This window comes from Nesoenas mayeri (assembly GCF_963082525.1).
Source record: "Nesoenas mayeri genome assembly, chromosome: 1".
In the NCBI taxonomy this organism is placed as follows: Eukaryota; Metazoa; Chordata; class Aves; order Columbiformes; family Columbidae; genus Nesoenas; species Nesoenas mayeri.
In genome coordinates, this window is record NC_137541.1 from 158200290 (window position 1) to 158218184 (window position 17895).

Genomic DNA, 17895 nt, shown 5'->3' on the forward strand with positions numbered 1-17895 from the left:
CCATATACATACCACAGTGGCTACATCTCACTTCTATTAATCTGATTTTTAAACAGCAGTTGTAAATATAGCACAAAAATCTGTTTTCATATCACTACACTGAAATTCTTGAGCACCTATTACATTTATATTTCAGTAACAGACAACTGCTTCATGTTTCTCAAAGTAAGCGCTCCCATTTGTGTAATAACTCCTGATGACTTTGAGCAGAGACTGTAGACAAAGTAGGCAATCACAAAACCAGAGACATTAAGCACAGTCGATTTTATACTTTTTAAAATCTAAACCAAGAGTTACACTACAGCTCACTGCATGAGTAAAGAACAAATGCTTACCACACTCACCTTTTTCCCCGTTTCGAGCATAAAAGATGGAAGATTTATCTGAAATCAGCATTTCCTAGTGACTGCGTGTGGGGAAGGGCAGGAGAACAAACCTGTCCACGACAAGTGAAAAGAGCTGCGGTTGGGGACAGGCAGAGGAGCACAACAACGGTGTGGTTCATCAGAGATGGGTGGTAGAGCACGGCCGGCGAGGAAACATCACCTGAAGCCTTTTTACATGCCAGCTTTTAGAAGGTTAATAATGACTAGTGACCTTAACTAAAGATATTTTTATTGGGTTCAACATTCAAGCATCACTAGGTTAAGGTCTTTTAGAAAAGGAAACTGGTAAGAATGAAAAAAACCAAAATCCCAACCTTATGAATGGCAGTTGGTACATGAAGTTTAATTTAAATAAAATGTTATCAGGCCTGTGAAAACATGCTGAAAGACAAATTGTGTTATGAGTCTAAAATCACTGAACAAGATATGAACAAAATACTCCATTTTCGAAAAAAAGCAAATATAGCTTTAATGCTAGTCATCCAAAATTGACAGTAGTCTCTTAATATAAGGCAAAAATAGTAATTTTCTTTTAATTTTTAACCTACATTAAGTACAATCAGCAACAGTTGCCTTATCGAACATGTATCATTGAGATCTTTTAAAAGCAAGGTCAGCAGAGAATGCCGACTCACGCATTATAAGATCTTCTCAACATACGGACAATTCCATAGAAACCTCTGAAAACACATCTGGGTTAAGGACTGGATTAATGCTGCAGAGTGGTTTTGTTAGATGTGTGTATCATTTAATTCTCATGCGCCACAATCACATTTCAGTGTTATAGCCATGTAGCACAAATGACATTTCTTGCAGATCTAAGGGTGGGTCAATATACATGAAACCATAGAAAAATGCCATAAAATACTCTATGCAATCTTTAAGCATCCATCTTCAATATAATTGTATTTACATATTTTTATGAACTTATGTAATAAGCCACTGAAGACATTTTTACAATATTTATTAGATTATGAATTTATAAATTCAAGGACTCAGAGGCACATAGTTTAAAAGGCCAAGACACCGAAACTAATGAAGTCACAAATCAGAATATTTATGGACGTAACACCAGTAAAAAATAAAAATCACATCCCAACTAAAAGCAAGACTTCTTAAGAGTCATCCTTCAAAGTTAGCATAATAAAAAGTTCTCATTTCCCTCAAAGAAAAATAATTCGTCCCACCTACCAAGCTAGAAAAACCTATTTACAGTTGTACTTTGATCAGAAGTATCATTAAGTTGTGTAATACAGCCACTTCTATTCTGCCATTAGAATGTAACATTTCTTTTAAAGTACAGTTGTATTTACAAATGCATAAATATGATAACGCTGATCTTCATTAAGATCTGAATGAAAACAGGTTGTTAAGTCACAATACAAACGTGTTAGTGGAAAAAGTGTTTGGGGCAGCTGCATATTCAGTATCATTCTCAAAGAATAGGAAGCCAATACTTCTGATAAAGTTCAAGTTCATCAACTAGACCAGGTCTTTAATTACGTTAATGAAGATTAAACCTCTTCTGTGTTAATTCTTTACATTGGTTTCTTCAGTCAACTTTCACCACACTGTATATTTTGGTTACAAACCAAAAGCATGCAAAGAATCCAATTGTCCCTAAAAGAAAAAAAGTTGCACATTAGGAAAACTGACACAGGAGACATCAATTTCTATCTGTTGTTCATAAATCAGGACATACATTTATGCAATCTGCTGTCTTTAGTCTTCACTACATCCATCAGATAACGGTAAGTGACACAAAGTACTTGGTCTTTCTAGGCACCAACTACTATGTAAAGTATCTCATTTTCACCATCATCAAGCTGATCACATGGAAGACTCTTAAAACCTGTGTTATTTCTCTGTGTACATATTTGTTCTTTGTTGATTCATTATACCCAGTTCAACTCCTTCACATCGCTCTATATCACCGTTCTTCAGTGACTGGTCACGTATACTTTACCCGATCTGCTCAGCTGGTCAGAATATCGTTATTATATTTATTAAACTAATTAGGCTGACAGCATCAAAAAGCATTCACATTTCTTAGTTATACTTTAAGGTCTTGGAAAATTAAAGCACTATCTTTATGTCTGCATAACTCAAGTAAATAAAAATTTCAAACCACAGTATAGTTACTATGCAACTTGCACTTCCTGTTACAAACGTGTTACATATGTTAAAAATAAATGCTTCTGAAATACTTAAGGTAGTCAAAAAGTATAAACAAACATGAACTGAAATTCAAGGACAAAGACCGTTTCACTGATAGTTTAAGTCTTTTAGCTGAAGAAAAATAGCTCCACCCCTTCTGTTTGTGAAACTCCAACAGAAGTTTTTAACAAAAATATTATTTTGAATGCAAAGTAGTCAATAGAGCTGGGCTTTGTTGATCTAACCACATTACTTCAAAACGCAGCATCAATGAGAACGATAATGGACTCAACAGCAACTCAGAACACCTGTTATGGGAACCTTCATTTCCCACAAAAACTAGGACAAGAAAAAAGCCCTGAGGATTATCTGATTTTTGCCTGAGTACCTCTTCTAAAACCATAGCCTTAGCTTAGGCAAGAGCCAAGTAAGTTCTTTAAAGGGAAAAAAACCCTCACCTTTATTTTAGATCTAACAAGAGGCACAACAGAAGTTGTGTGCTAACTCATTCACCCTACAAACGTGGAAGGAACCATGAATGATATAACTTCTTTTTTTTCCTTCACGCTTGCTAAACTACTGATGTTTAACTGACTCATTTACTATGATACGTAGTTGTGGTCCCAGCTGTGAATCAAAGATTTGTCATGTAGCTCCTGGTATTTTGCCTGCTGAGTCTGATCAATGACCTGGAATGCAGCACGGATGCAAGCGCCTGAAGCATGTGTTACCCTGACAGAGCAGCAGGGCACTGTCAAAACCCTTCCTGATCCTGACAATTTTTAACAGATGAGTAAGCAGCAGCAGAATAGTTTTGATACAACAATTATCATTTTCTCCTTTTAGCTTCTTCATCATCCTGACATAGGAAGTCAGATGCCCTTAGAATTAGTTTTTGCTAAATTGCTAATATGCTTTTTCATTTAAGATACTGGAGAAATTCCTGTCCCTTTACCCAGCTTCTAACTTTTTCTGTAAAACCTTCTCTCAAAGCACTTCAGTAAATCTCAGAGAACTGAACGTATCTGCCTTTGAATGTGTGCCAACCTAAATGGACAAAATTTGAGGGAGTAGTCCTATTTCTTAAGATTCAAGAGTAAAGCATAATTTGCACTTAACCTTGTGGGAAGTAGATTAAAACAATCATTAAGCATATGATGTTTCGAAGTTCTAACCATTTGGTTAACTTCACATGTATTCTCCTCTAATTTCAATACAGAAAGTGAAAATTAAATTTAAAAAAAAAAAGTATGCAAACTCTGAAAGCTTAATTCAAGTTGCACAGCATAACTCGCTTCTCCATTGTCCCAATTACGCAATGGCTACCACAGAAAGCATCTGAAGGAGACTGAGAGTATAACTACCTCTTCTCTGCTGGCTTGTGAACCTGCCCTGAAAAGGACTCCCCAAATTTGCTGGCAGGCACCAGACAGCCAACTCATCAATTGAAAGTGTAAGCAAAGGAAGAGGGAGATGCACTGGACACAGCTTAATGCCTCTAGACAACAAAGGCAAAAGAGGGAAATTAATAATATATGGGTACCTTAGGTGCAGAAAGGCAGCTAAGCCAAGTCTCAGCATAGAAAGAATACTGTCAATCCCCTTTGCCTTGAATATAGGCACTCCAAAATTACTGTATGCATCCGAAGTAAACACACTGAACAAAGAGTCTGGGTAAAGCCAATTCTGCTTCTGGCCTAAACTGTTTAGTATTGAAGGCAGACATGCTGAATATCTATTGGAAGAGCTAATGAAACTAAATTAATTGACTTTACACTTATGTAAGGCCTAATTATTTTTTCATGCTACTTTGTAAGTTTGCACTGCATTTAAAATTGATCTACATAGAGCAGTACACATCTGTTTGTAGTTGAACAACCATACATCCTTAAAGTCTTCAGTTCAATGAAACTATTAGTAAATCCAGATCAGAAATAAAGGTTACGAGAAAGGCAGGGTGAGAAATAAGATGGAGAGAGAAAGGGAGGCAGAATCTCTGATCTACACATTCAGAATGACTTGCTAACTGTAAACAAAAGATACATAAAAGTAGAGATGATGTGTAACTTACAAAACATCCGCAAGCAATGCCAAAACACATTAGACTGACTTAAAAAGGATGGGAGATAAAACTAACCACTTTTAGAACACAGCTTGACCGCTTTTCAAAGAGGTTATATAACATGCTGAAGTCTCATTCCCTCCTTTTAACAGGCAATGACCTAAGAAACTCCTTGCAGGCTCTTGCTCCTGTTCATCATCATCTGCATTCAGTTATGGTGCACAAACAGCTTCAGTATTTCCTAAGCTGAAGTGGTGGTCTTTGAAATTAATAATTTGGTTACGCTTAAAATGAACACCATTCTCAAATGTTAGTTCTTTTCCCGCTAGATTTTTTTTTCTTCTCCTACATTAAGTGGAAATGAAATTTCTGCTTATAGTGAGACCTGTATTAAAAGCTCTGATGACAAGTCATTTGTGTTCTAGAAGGCCTCAAAATATAACCTCTATAGCTGTGTACATAAATCCATCTCAAAGCCTTAGGAATCATTAAACTTCATCATAAAGATGAAGCTTGAAATAATTTAAACCATTGATCAGTCCAAAGTGCTTTCACAAAATATTGCTCTGTAGGGTCAAAGTCCACAAAGACTGATTACATTCTGCTTAGTCTTTAAGATTGTTGGGGAGCTGGTGGTTGCTGCCTTCTTGCATCTTTCACAGCCATTCCTCCACCCCAAACAATAGATGTGTGTGTCTGACTGAAGATTCCTTGGTAGTACTGAAATGAGGTGACAAAATCTTTTGTCATCTTCGGTTACTGAAGAGGAGATTGAAGTGCAAGCACTTAAGTCAGGTGGTTTTCCAAAAGCTCACAATAAAGATGACAAGGTTGTGACAAGACCACATCAAAAAAAAGAGTTAAGAAGTTCTGTCCGCTGCCTCTGCTATTTCAGTGCAATTGGGAAAGAAGGTAAAGAAATTCTGGAAGACATCAATGCAAAGGAAAAAAGTATTCTCTTTCAACTTTTACTCCTATTTCTTCCTTTCTCCTATTCCACAAAAGCTGCATTTTTTTTCCTTAATTGACACTGTAACTTCAGACTTCATTGTGTGTGATTTGAAATGTATTTCTCCAAAGGCAGCTAATGAAAAAAAGAGTTCGTCTCATGACTAGCACAGGAATTAAATCTACAGAAATATTTATCACATCTGATGGCGTCATATTTGAAGATCTAACTACAGGCCACATCTCAAATTACTAGTAGTTTTGCCCCATCTTCACTTAATCTCTCTCACTAAAATTTGTGATCACAGAGTTAAAAAATGCTACACAACTATCTGGAAAAAAAAATAATCAAAGATTTATATATACATTTATGATCCTGTATGCAGATAAGTTTTGTCAAGTACTCTACTGTGAAAGCTAGACTCAAAATTTGAAATTAAGGTTCAATATGCTTACCTGTGAAAAGGAAGAAGATCAAAACCATAATCATGGTATAACCAAAATATAAAATGGTGCTAGCTGTTCCTGTGATTTGCAGTTTAGAAAAGAAATAATGTATTGCATATATTAGGAAATAAACTGCAGTGAAACCACTAGTCAGAAATGAGCGCCACTGCCAGTGATAGTCCTAGAAGGTGTGGGGGAAAAAAAAAATACAACATATGAGTATCATTCCATACATCTCTAATGCACTGACCCTGTCAAATGCAGAGTCACTGTCTATTATGGCTTTATCCAAAAGTGAGTTTTTACAATTTTTATCTCCAGGAAACAACCTACATATAATCAATACTGCATTAACTACACCATTCCCAATTAGAGATAAGAAATCTGAAGATCAGTATCAATTAGGCAAAAATCTAAACCCCCAAATAAACCAGACCTACTACTACCAGATTTTTTTTCTCCCAAGGCTGGCCATGTGCAAAAATGCACAAGTTAGAGTTAGACTCTTTAGAGTTAGACTAAAGACACAATATCTGACTAAGCAGTACTCAGTATATGGTTTTAATATTTGTTACAAGTTTTGCCAGAAGCAGCCTGCTTCACTTCTGCTTCACTTTTTAAAGACATGGTTTAAGGACATCCAGTATTGGTGTTTATGTTGAATTCTGGAATACTTATTTCCAGTTACAAAAGCCTTAAAAATTTTAGAAACGTTCTTAAAACCATATCAAGTGTGAATACTGAAGAATCGCTCTTACCTCTGCACATAGATGGAAGTAGCAGAGCAATATTGTGGCCTCGGAACATGTAATAACCAAAATAATGAATACCAGAAACAGGAAGCCAAACATGTAATACATCTGGTGAGACCTAGAAAAAGGAGTTAAAAAAATAATTAAAATGGACACTGTGCCAATACTATTTCTTCAGATGCAGTAATATCACCTTCACCTGAAGTACTTTCCTTCCTACTGAAGTACTATCAGTTGTGTGGCCATACAATTGGCTAATTTGTTTTCTCACTGAAGAACAGGAGCCTTGGCAGCTCAGTCTGAAAACCATGAGAAAGCAAGGCCAAAGTATGCTCCTGATTGGGCATTTAGGGAAAGAACTGCCTAGACATAATGAGTGAAGTTCCAGTGAAGTCAGCGTGACCTCTTCCACTGACTTCAGCAGAACTTGGATTTCACCTCACATTTCAATCAAAGGGGCAGAGCTGTAAAATAACAAGAAATGTCAAATGCTGTAGCTGTCTACATAGAGTAGAGGTACCTATTCAAGGTTCAGAAACAGTTTAACAAGATCCAATAACTAAATTGTGCCAGAAGGAAGACAAATCCCTCACAGTAGATTAGTTTGTCAGTGTGCTATGAGCTCACATCAGAATTCACTTACACTGGACTAGTCTTTGGTGCTTTATCTTTTAAAATAATTAGTCTCTGGTGCCTTTACAAAGATTTCACAAACTTTCTTCTTATTTTTTCTCCTAAGAGTATAATAGTAATACTTTTCTAGCTCAACAACAACTATAAAAAAACCTCAAGTCAATTTAAATACACTTATTGCTCTCAAGTTATGTACCATATGTCAGCTTCAGAGCCACTTACATGTGAAGTGAGAGAAGTTGCATGAGAAAAGTAGCTATTTGAATACTGTAGTTCAGCTATAAATCGCTAAGCATATCACAGCCACTTCTCTACACACCTCAGCATGCAAAACAGGCACTGAATATCTTCTAAACCACAAAGTGCTAAAAAGATAGTAACATTTAATTTTTTATTGAATCAGTATTCTGGTAACCCTGCACGACCAAAAATCAGTCAAACCATCTTGAAGAAACACTTTCACGAAGTAATTACCACCTTTTACACAGGGAATATTCAAATAGATAGTAGTTAACTTACCAAATACTATTGAGAATAAAGAACAACTGTATAAAGATACATCCAAAAGGCAGAATCCCGCCCATAACAATGCCAGGTAATGGTTTTGTATAGAATGATTGCTCAGGAATCTGACGAGGAATTTGATTTGTGCGAACAGGGTGTTCAATAGCCTTTAAACGAAAGAAAGAAATTTCTAAATAAATAACATGTCAATGTATGGCAACACCTTTTTGCTTTGCTTTTGAAACGAGTGGTTGCAAATGTCTAGTATCGGTTTTGACCATGTACATACCCAGCCACCCCTACATCTGGTTTTGCTACCAACCCAGCTACCAAAATTTGCTAGGCAAACAAGCTAAAAGACAGCTCTTACTAAAAACATAGCCACAGGTATTTTGGACTTCCCTTTTTATGATTACCCTGTAACAGAGCCTGAGCTGATCTCTCACTTTTCAGCTGGGGGATAGAGGTGGTGCAAACACTTGCTTTCCCCTTCTAAAAGTCTCTCTATGTTTTTCTTGTCAGGATTTGCCCCAGGAATCACATGAGGGTAAATGTACAAACTAAGGGGATTCAATCTGGCAATTAAATCCTAATTTAGGATGCATGCACAGATCAGCATGGTGAGAGAAAAAAAATTAAGGCAGATAAGTGCATACTTTCCTATCTTTCCCCTTCTACAAAGATCACATCAAAAGCATCAACAGATACTTGGTAGGTACTCGCTTTCTGTTTTGAACGTATTTATGACACCTGTCACTTTGCCTTATAGTTTATCAAATTCTCCTTTCTTAAAGGAACTGCCTCTGTATAGTGCAGGAGCGTTTACTGGTATTTCAACCTGTTTATCAGAAAAAAACCCATTGAATTGTAGTTAAGAACAACAGGATAACTACAATCAACTTCAAAAGTGCCTTCTAAGATATTTAAACGTTCTCTGAAGGTTATTCCATAAGACCTACAGAGAGCTGGAACTCTGGCTTCCTATAGAGGAAAAAACCACAAAATATCTGAACTTACAGATCCTTCCATTTTGGGCACAGCAAACCTATTTTTAAGCAAAAATGGAATAACTGATTTCACTATTAAACAAGGTTTGGTCACCAGTGTCACAAAGAGCCCTCATGTAAGTAAAATTGGTCAGTCTGAAAGTAAATCCTGATTAATGTCTGCCAAGCAGTGATGACCATTTACAGAACACTTATGCGAACAGATTTGACAAGAATTCTGACAACTTGATCAGAAAACATCCTTCTGAAGACTGAATGTAGAGGGCAGACAGAAACAAAAAACATGTGGAAAAAATAGAAATGCATAAGTTGCTTTCCCTTATGCTCGTCTGGGTCAACACACTTTTTTAGTAATGAAAGAATTAATGCTAATTAAAACAAAGAATGCCCAAATCACTGCTTTGCCTGAAGCAGTCGCTCAATTAAATGATAACCCTAATGGCTGCAGAGAAATATCACCACCAAGAACCACTCAATATCAAAGTCTTGGAATATCAAGATTGGATATCAATGCAGTGCTAAAGTAACTGAGCAGAACCACAGCTGACAATGCAACTGGCTTAGGCACTACCTCTGTCATAGGCTATATAGTGAAAAATATATATGTGGGTATACATGTGAATGCACATACTCACAAAACAATTTCTCAAACACTTACGTTTTTCTTAAAACCAAAATAGGCACCAATAAACGTCAGCGGTACAGATATGCAAAACCAGAGTGCCAAAATAGCAACCAGAGTACCAAACGGAATAGCTGCTGACGAGCCTTCTCCCCAGAGAATGAGGTTCATGATAAAAAAATCTGCAAATACAATTCTGAAAAATACATAACACACTTAAAGCATAGAAATACTCCTTAACATTTAATAATGTTAACGAAACAGTAGCACTGTATGAAGATTTTAGCGTAAATCTCTGTTAAAACCAAATGACACACACAAAATATCAAAATGAAGAGGTCAAACAAGCAATTCTTTGTTAATCTAGTGGGATTGAACTCCAGCAGGGGCTGACGTTCCAATGAAACAATTTCAAATATATGCTTGTCTTAACTACACTTCAGGGTAAGACTGCTTGCTGTGATTAAGTAGAAGAATTTATCCTAGTGTTTATACAGTATATGACACTATATAGGACCAACTACAGTGTGGTCAGGAAAACAGCCTAGAGAGTAAAAGAAAGGAAGGAAAAAGTGTGTGTGTCTAAAACTTACTACTATCATAATGCTCTTAATCAACCTTTTGTTGTGGTGAGAGTAAAAAAACATTTAGTAAAAAGGAAATCTAAGGATGATATGCCAACAACATATTCATCTTTGTCAAAAATGCCATGATATTCTTGTAGCTTCTGGAATAAAGGTATGATGTAATAAAATTTACTCAGATAGCTGAAACTTAAAAATTAGCTATGCATGTCAGAGAAGCAATTTAATTCTTTTAATCATAGCTATATTCTCAACTTACCCAGGACAAAGGAATGATGTCAGCAGGACATTTGTTTTCCACTTCTCACCTCCGAATGCTGTATTAAAACATTTGACAGTCATCAAAACATGCATTAAGCTTACAACTATTAATTTTCCACTCCATTTACCTGTTATACTTAGCTCCTAAATACTCAAATAATGTCCTACCATGCTCAAGTTTAAACCAGTAAACTAAATCTTCAGTAATAAAACTGAATTCCCTCAACATATTGCTTAATCATGGAGCTTCAAAGAAAAGTCTCAGACCAAGGTCAGGAAAAGTATTCAACTAAATAAAGTGGTCAGAGAACTGGATTATCTGTTAAAAGAAGGAAGTAGATTTGCAGCATATTCAAGTCTTTAAAAAACAGTTTAAACCTGGAGTGATTAAGAAGTTTAAGCTTTCTAGCATTTGTCTGCAGGTTTCAGTAGAAAAAACAAATCTAAATACGTGAAAAGCAAGCTTAACAGTTTTCTTGAAATAATTCTTGGCTAAGAATCCTACAAGAAAGTCAGGACTAAGATGCTTACAGGAAGCAGTGATGTTCTCTTGAATCTTAACAGCATTAAGCAGTGGCGATACCAAAAGACCAAATATAGCTTTATTAAGAAAATCTCTATGAATTTGCACTACACTGATAAAAATTCTAGTCAGCATACTTTGAGATGAAAATATCCTGCTGGAATTCAGTGAAGCTGACAATTTCATCTGAGCACTGCCATAATGACATGCTTCTTTACTTCAAGAATCAGAAGTGACTATGGCTAGACTGATTTTAATTAAGTTTCTATTTCTTCATAAAGTCTTGGTAGAAAATGACACTGTTTAAGTTTAACCATTTAATTCAACTCAGGTTTCACTCTTTAAATGCAATGTTGAAAAAAACCCACTTTTACAACTGGATATCCATTTCAGTTGCATTTTGGTTGATGTCTCACATTATTTGTACAATGTAAGGAAAAACATTCATGTTTACATGCTGTATACAGGCTATGTACCACTTCATGTTAAAACAATATCTCTGGATCAGTCACTCACTGTCTCAGTACTTAAACACAACATTCAAGCATCAGCTATATTCCCAATAAGTATAATATGAAATGTAATTATTACTAGTTATATCTTCACCAAAGATACTGGATTCAATTTACTTTCAATACACTTCAAAATATCCTTCAAAACATACATTATACAGCATGACAGAAACACTAATTCTGTCCTCAATTATGGTCTTAGTCCTAAAGTCTCCTTTCTTTTAAATCTAACTGGCTTGAAGAGAAGGACAAGGAATATCACATCACTACCATTGTGGAAAAACTCCCTACAAAATACAGCCTCAGAGGTTCTCCTCATGTGCAAAGGACAGAACTGTCAGAAGAAAGAACTCCAATGCCTACTGCCAGGTTGAAGTTCAGGAATAAACCCATTTAGCCCTGTATGTTCAGAACTACAATAGTCCAAAAGACCCAGCTCGGTCATAAACAGACTTGTACCTTGAGTAAGGTAGTTAAAATAAGCTGTGTGCAGAATGGCACGCTTCACCTTAAAATAAACCAGAAGATACAGGGCCAAATCATTTAAGGTTGGTAGACAGGCCTTGAAAGAACAGCTAGTTGGGATCAGTTAAGGAAAACAGTTTCAACTACTGTCAGGTGCCCAAACACCACTAGCTTGATTTCTACAACTACAGAACACCTAATAATCCTTCCCCCTATGCCCCTGCCACAGTCTGATAATCACCATTCTCCCAAAAACCTAGGAACTAGCTAAAAAGAGGTGACAAATCTCAAGTATACAAGAGTAGAAGTTCATGATGAGGGGGAGGGGAGGTGGAGTTACCAAGCAAAATTGATGGCTAAAACTAAATGCAAGTTAACACCTCCACACACACTGTAGGAAACAGAAGTACAAAACTGTCTGATGTAATAAGCTTAGTACTAGTAAAATGGAAATCGCTTCCCAATTACATAAACACATAATAGCAAGAGCAAATCAGGGTCTTTAGGCATGATTGCATCAAAACCAATGTAACCATGTCAGTGTTTTATTCATCTTTTCTGTTACTGAGGTAAGTACATTTCTCCCATCTTGCCCTAAGGCAAACTACAAACAGTACTGGAAAATAAAATTCGGTTCTGTGATAATAATTTACTTTAATGAACTTAAGCCCTGTCATTTTAAATAACTTTTACTCACATTTGTAGAATCTGGCAGCAACATAACCAGCTGGAGTTCCAAGCAGTACCCACAAAACTACAGCACAGGTCATTAGAGCTCCCCGGTTAGCAGGTGACAAAAATCCCAGGCAAGCAAAAACTACAAAGCAGAGATGCACAATTTTAGAAAGTAATTACACATTTGACTTAAAGCCAATACATCAGTTACCTTAAAATCTGTGTCTACTAAGTTGCATACCTACTATATCAGCTCAGTTGTTTCTAATATTAGACTTTAAAGAGACTTCCAGACAAAAACTACACTGATATTTTTAATAGTGCCATGAGCACTAATAGTGCCATAGAGCAATGAAAGGTCATTTGTACTCAACTAACTCCTCCCCCCTTTATTACTTACACAGGGTAACGAAAGTCATTATTAAGATCTGTGTGCCAGAGCCTAGAAAAACAGACAACAGCATTCCTTTTCTTGGGGGTCTGAAAATATCACCATGAACCAGTTTCCAGCCAAATTCTTCTTGAGCATCTTCCTGTAAAGGAAAAGACACCTATTTTAATACAGTAGATTGTCATTTACATAGCCTGTTATGGAAATACATCAAGCTGGAAAAAATATACATTCCTAATACATTTTAGAAGCTATATTTCAGACTTACAGTGGAATCCATCTGATTGTATCTTGCAATGTCTTTATGCAGTGTCCGCAACATAATCATAGCTACCATTCCAGACAGAAAGAGGACAATCACCAAGGAATTCATAATACTAAATTAAAAAACAAAACAAAACAAAAATCGTTTAAATTGCAATGTGAACATTTCAGTGCAAGTACACTTGAAGACAAACTTTTTTTCTCACCTAAACCATTGGATGTGAGTGTGTGGCATGGATTCCAAAATATAATCCCATCTTGATGCCCACCTTATATCTTTTTCTTCCTGAAAGAGTAATCACGTTAGTTTCAGATACAGTCAGTATCTGAATTAAATTTACAAGCTGATGTTCATGCAAAGCAATCTTAAATGTCATGACAAACTGAATAGGTAAATAGGGAATAGTTTAATAACTACCTAAAGCAAACCTAATATTTGACCACAGAATCTAATCCAAAATATTTTCTGAACAGTATTAAGCACCTATTTCTTCTTAGGACACAAAGGTATATAAAATTAATTTAATTGTGCTTCCTCCCTTCAAGAATTACATTAACTCATCTGAAATACAAATGACAAGCAGAATAACAAAAAATAAGCATCTTTTAGCATATATGAGCCGACATAACAGACATTGAGACACTAAGCTCTGCTACATAGTCTCCAGCATCATGTTCCACTTTTTAGACATTGCTTTTTCCAAATTATCCTTTGCTTGGATACAACTTAGTTTCAGTACCAACTACCAATCCAGTTACATTAAGTTTATACTGAAAGACAGGTAGGGAGACAATACTACAAAATTTACATTGTTAGCAGAGCAAAACAAATTATTCCTTCATGCATTTAAACTGATTATACTTATTCAGACTGAACATTCATTGATCAGAAACACTTCGAAAAGAGCATTTAATTTTATTTTGCAGAGTAAACATGAAAAAAGGAATAAACAGTGCTGATCTACCTGAAGATTGCCAATAAACAAGCCATAAACACTAGTATCAATTAATAAAAATGGACACTTTTCTGAGAGGATGTTATTTCAGTAATTTATAACGTACAAGAGCAAGAGCACTTTCCAGTGAAGCCAGTTTTTGAAAATATAAAACCCAGAAGGTTAAAAAGTTTAGCCAAGATTAAATATCTAGCTCACTGAAGTAATAAAACTAGGTTGCAGTGCAAGCAACAAGTTTCTAAACTAGCATCAAAGATTCTAGGACAGAAGCGCATTTTTCTCCATACGTACACTGCCTTTTTTCTGTTTTCCAGAGATGGCCTGATGTGCTAACCCAGTAGAATTTCAGAAGATGACCTCCAAGCGATGTAACATTGTGCACAAGACAGTAACACACATAGAACTGGGCATGTCATTTTTTTTTTCTTTTTTTAGATAAACAATGTAATAGCATGAAGCTGAGGTCATTCTTAAATACTAACTTCTGACAGGTTTCCAGTAGTACTTGCTTTTCAGTATACAAATTTCAGCATCATAACTGCCTTCTGCATCTGAATAGCTTTGATATGACAATGGCCTATAATTTTGAAAGACATCGCTGATCTTGCCATCAGAACAAAAAAAAGTTAAACAAAATTAAAAGTTCTCCTATTGCTATTTTTAATCTATTAATGGCTAAGATTGTGATTAAAATCCATGATAAAAAAAAAAAGAAGGTATAAACTTTATATTCAGAAGAATCACAGAATTATTGAGGTTAACAATTTGAACTGCTGTGTGTGCAGAATCCCTTCAATACACATGCAGGGAGTCAAGAAGTCCAGGCAGTTATAATCTGTACTCTTTAGTGAGTCACTTGCATTTTGAGGTCTCAAAATAATAGGGAAACAGTGGGAAACTCTCAAAAAAATTTGTCTAGCAAACTCCATTATAAAAAAAAAAAACCAAACAGCTTGGCTGTCACCAGAATGACACATATTCAAGTATCGCTGCTCCCTACAGTTACTGCTCCTCTGCCTTTAAATAGAGAGTATCAGAACAAAGAATGCCAACTTCCTACTCTTCTGCAAATTTCCATGGGAAATTTCCATCAGCTTCAACCTACCAAAACCACTAATTTGCTGAAACGCACAATTCCTCAGACTCGGAGCTTGGATTGAAAAGTAATCCACCAGACAACATAGGTAAACATGGAAAGTGTGATCCTTTTAAAAAAACACATATGCATTTCACATGCAGTGTGTGTGTGGGGGAGTGTATGCAAAACTGTAAACCATGATGTTAAATCCCAAGCCACCTTTGATCTTTCAGTTCGAATAAAGTTTTAAAAATCACAAATTAAGTATTCTGTGATAATTTTAGTTGTCCATCTTTGTAATTCAGAGTACTAACGCATGATTTTGAGAGGCAATTACCACTGAAAGCTTTAGTACTCACATGAAAAGAAACTGAGTACGTGTAAGCAATTTTGACTTCTCCAGTGGCCTTATTACTTATATCCATAGGTACTCCTGAGCAGTCAGGCTTGTCTGGATGAGTATGCTTGTAACTGCGGGAAGAAAGACCACAGAATGAAAGTTACTTCACTGACAACACTCTTAAGAAATAATTCATTCACCTTACACAACCACCAGTTTCACCTAGGATTCTTCCCTTAGATATGAAAGTTGTTCTTAATGCCTCATAAATTTCAGAACTCATAAGGAATGTATCATAAGCACAGGACTTTTTGATAATTGAACTTTCGAAACAAAAGTTGTCTCTTCTAAAGACAAAACTAGAGAGAACACAGTATCTAAAGCAGAACACCAAAAATTAAAGAAGCCCGAGTACTGCTAAGAACCTCCAAAACACTCACATAGTTACAAGAGAATTACTAACTTCTGTCAGAAAAAAATACTTTCATCATGATGGTGGACTAACAATGCAATAAGCTCAGTTATACCAAGAATACAAAGGAAAGGAAAGACAACATTCTAAGAAATAATAAACTAGACATCAGTCATGCATAAAGCATATAGACACCAGAACAACTGACAAGTATATTTTTGAAATAATTTCATCCAAATTTTGATTGCTCAAGACATCAAGTGTTGCACTCTCATTACCCCTGCCCCAGGCACTGGTGGCCTACTCTGTCACAAGATAAAACGTTCTCCAGTAGGAAAATGATGGTTGCTTCACCAAACTGTTTTTTGGTTTGGTTGTTTTTTGTTTGTGGGGTTGTTTGTGGTTTGTTTGTTTGTTTTTCTCAGATAGAAAATAGTGCATGAAGATCTATCAAATTCGGAACAAATTCATGTTAGACTGTCCTACATAACACTACATAAATCAACAGGAAAGCTAATCTACAGGTCACATATCTGAAAATATTTTTGACTAGCAACAGGTCCCCAAATCAAAGCAAGTACCTTGGGATAGACCGCTGTTTGGTGACAAGTTATTTCCAAGTACTAACCTTTTTGGTTCAAGTTTAGCAGCAACTAGTCTTGCTGTCCGAGCTTCATTTTCCACAACATGGTAAAAAATTTTTATGTCAACATGGTTGAAGATATAAAAAGTATCTTTTTCATGAAATTCTGACTGCAATGATAAAAGAATGTGTTAAACAATCAAAAATATAAAGACATCCAAAAGCTTTAGGCAGAAGCTTATGTATGATGTTTTTAGACTGTATACAGTTTATCTATCAAGAAGTTATCCTACTAGATTAATGTGGGATTCAGCGAATACAAAGACAGTAAAGCCTTGAATTAAAGCCTTGCATTAAAAAGACAAACTAGAAAAGTTAATGTTAACAACAGTCTACTACAGTTGAAATGTAGAAAAATGTATTTAAATTTAAAATATATTTATAAATATATTAATTAAAAAATTAAATAAGCGAAGATGTCTCATTTTATTTAAGTACGAAACTGGATAGATAACTATGTGACAACTTCTATATCAGAAACATTTCATAAGCATCAGCTACTTTAAAACAACATGTATATTTTTCATAGATTAAACAGAACCTTCCAAGATAAACAATGCAAGTAATTGCTGTCTGTGACAGAACCACCTTGACATTTGAAACCGAAGATGCACAAGGATGAACTGCAAGCAGCAGCCAAGAATGCTGAATACAAATCTCAGGTGAAGGGAAAGATCAGCTTGGAATTCAGTCAGTTAAAGAGGCTGTTAAACCACAAGCATTATGTCTACTGAACATCTATTATTATAGCACTTCCTCAGTGTCCTATTCCTACCCCTTTCTACAAAGCACCCTAATTGTAAGAATGGTTATATAAACAATGTGTTCATCTGCAGTCTTTCAGCTATTCTTTCAAAGGCTATTTTCCTTTTACTAAAAACAAGTATTTAAGCAAGATGAAAAAAATACTGCCAGGTTACATATTTGATCATAAACTCGTTTCCAGCATCCATTCATACTGAGTATCTGAAGCATTACAGAGGAAAGGAAACAAAATTCAAAAATGCAGAAACAGTTGTCTTTGGTAAGACTTAAGTAAAAACCAACCATTCTGGTAAAACCAACCACCTGTTCCAGGGGACCTCTCCATGGAAGAGCTCTGCAGTAATCTAAAGGCAACTGGGATTTTCTATTGCATTCTTATCTCCATAATGCTCACAGTGCATTTATCTGGACCTCCACCAGCTAATCCAATAGATCTGTCTCTCACAGGAGGAGCTTTGTTCACTCAGAAATCTTATATTCTGCCTTCCTTCATTAACCCACACAGTTT

The 17895-nt window shown here is 35.7% G+C and overlaps 1 protein-coding gene across 1 annotated transcript in view; it reads right to left on the bottom strand.

The window, feature by feature from the left end:
• Nucleotides 1–695: 695 nt before the first annotated feature.
• Nucleotides 696–17895, bottom strand: part of TM9SF2 (transmembrane 9 superfamily member 2) — a 28601-nt gene continuing 11401 nt past the window's right edge. Inside the window, 12 exon segments of the mRNA XM_080363701.1 lie at nucleotides 696–2006; nucleotides 6010–6181; nucleotides 6759–6870; nucleotides 7905–8056; nucleotides 9555–9714; nucleotides 10362–10419; nucleotides 12561–12680; nucleotides 12939–13071; nucleotides 13198–13306; nucleotides 13400–13479; nucleotides 15587–15698; nucleotides 16608–16732. Of these exon segments, the coding sequence (XP_080219827.1) occupies nucleotides 1939–2006; nucleotides 6010–6181; nucleotides 6759–6870; nucleotides 7905–8056; nucleotides 9555–9714; nucleotides 10362–10419; nucleotides 12561–12680; nucleotides 12939–13071; nucleotides 13198–13306; nucleotides 13400–13479; nucleotides 15587–15698; nucleotides 16608–16732 (1401 nt within the window). The 3' untranslated portion in view covers nucleotides 696–1938.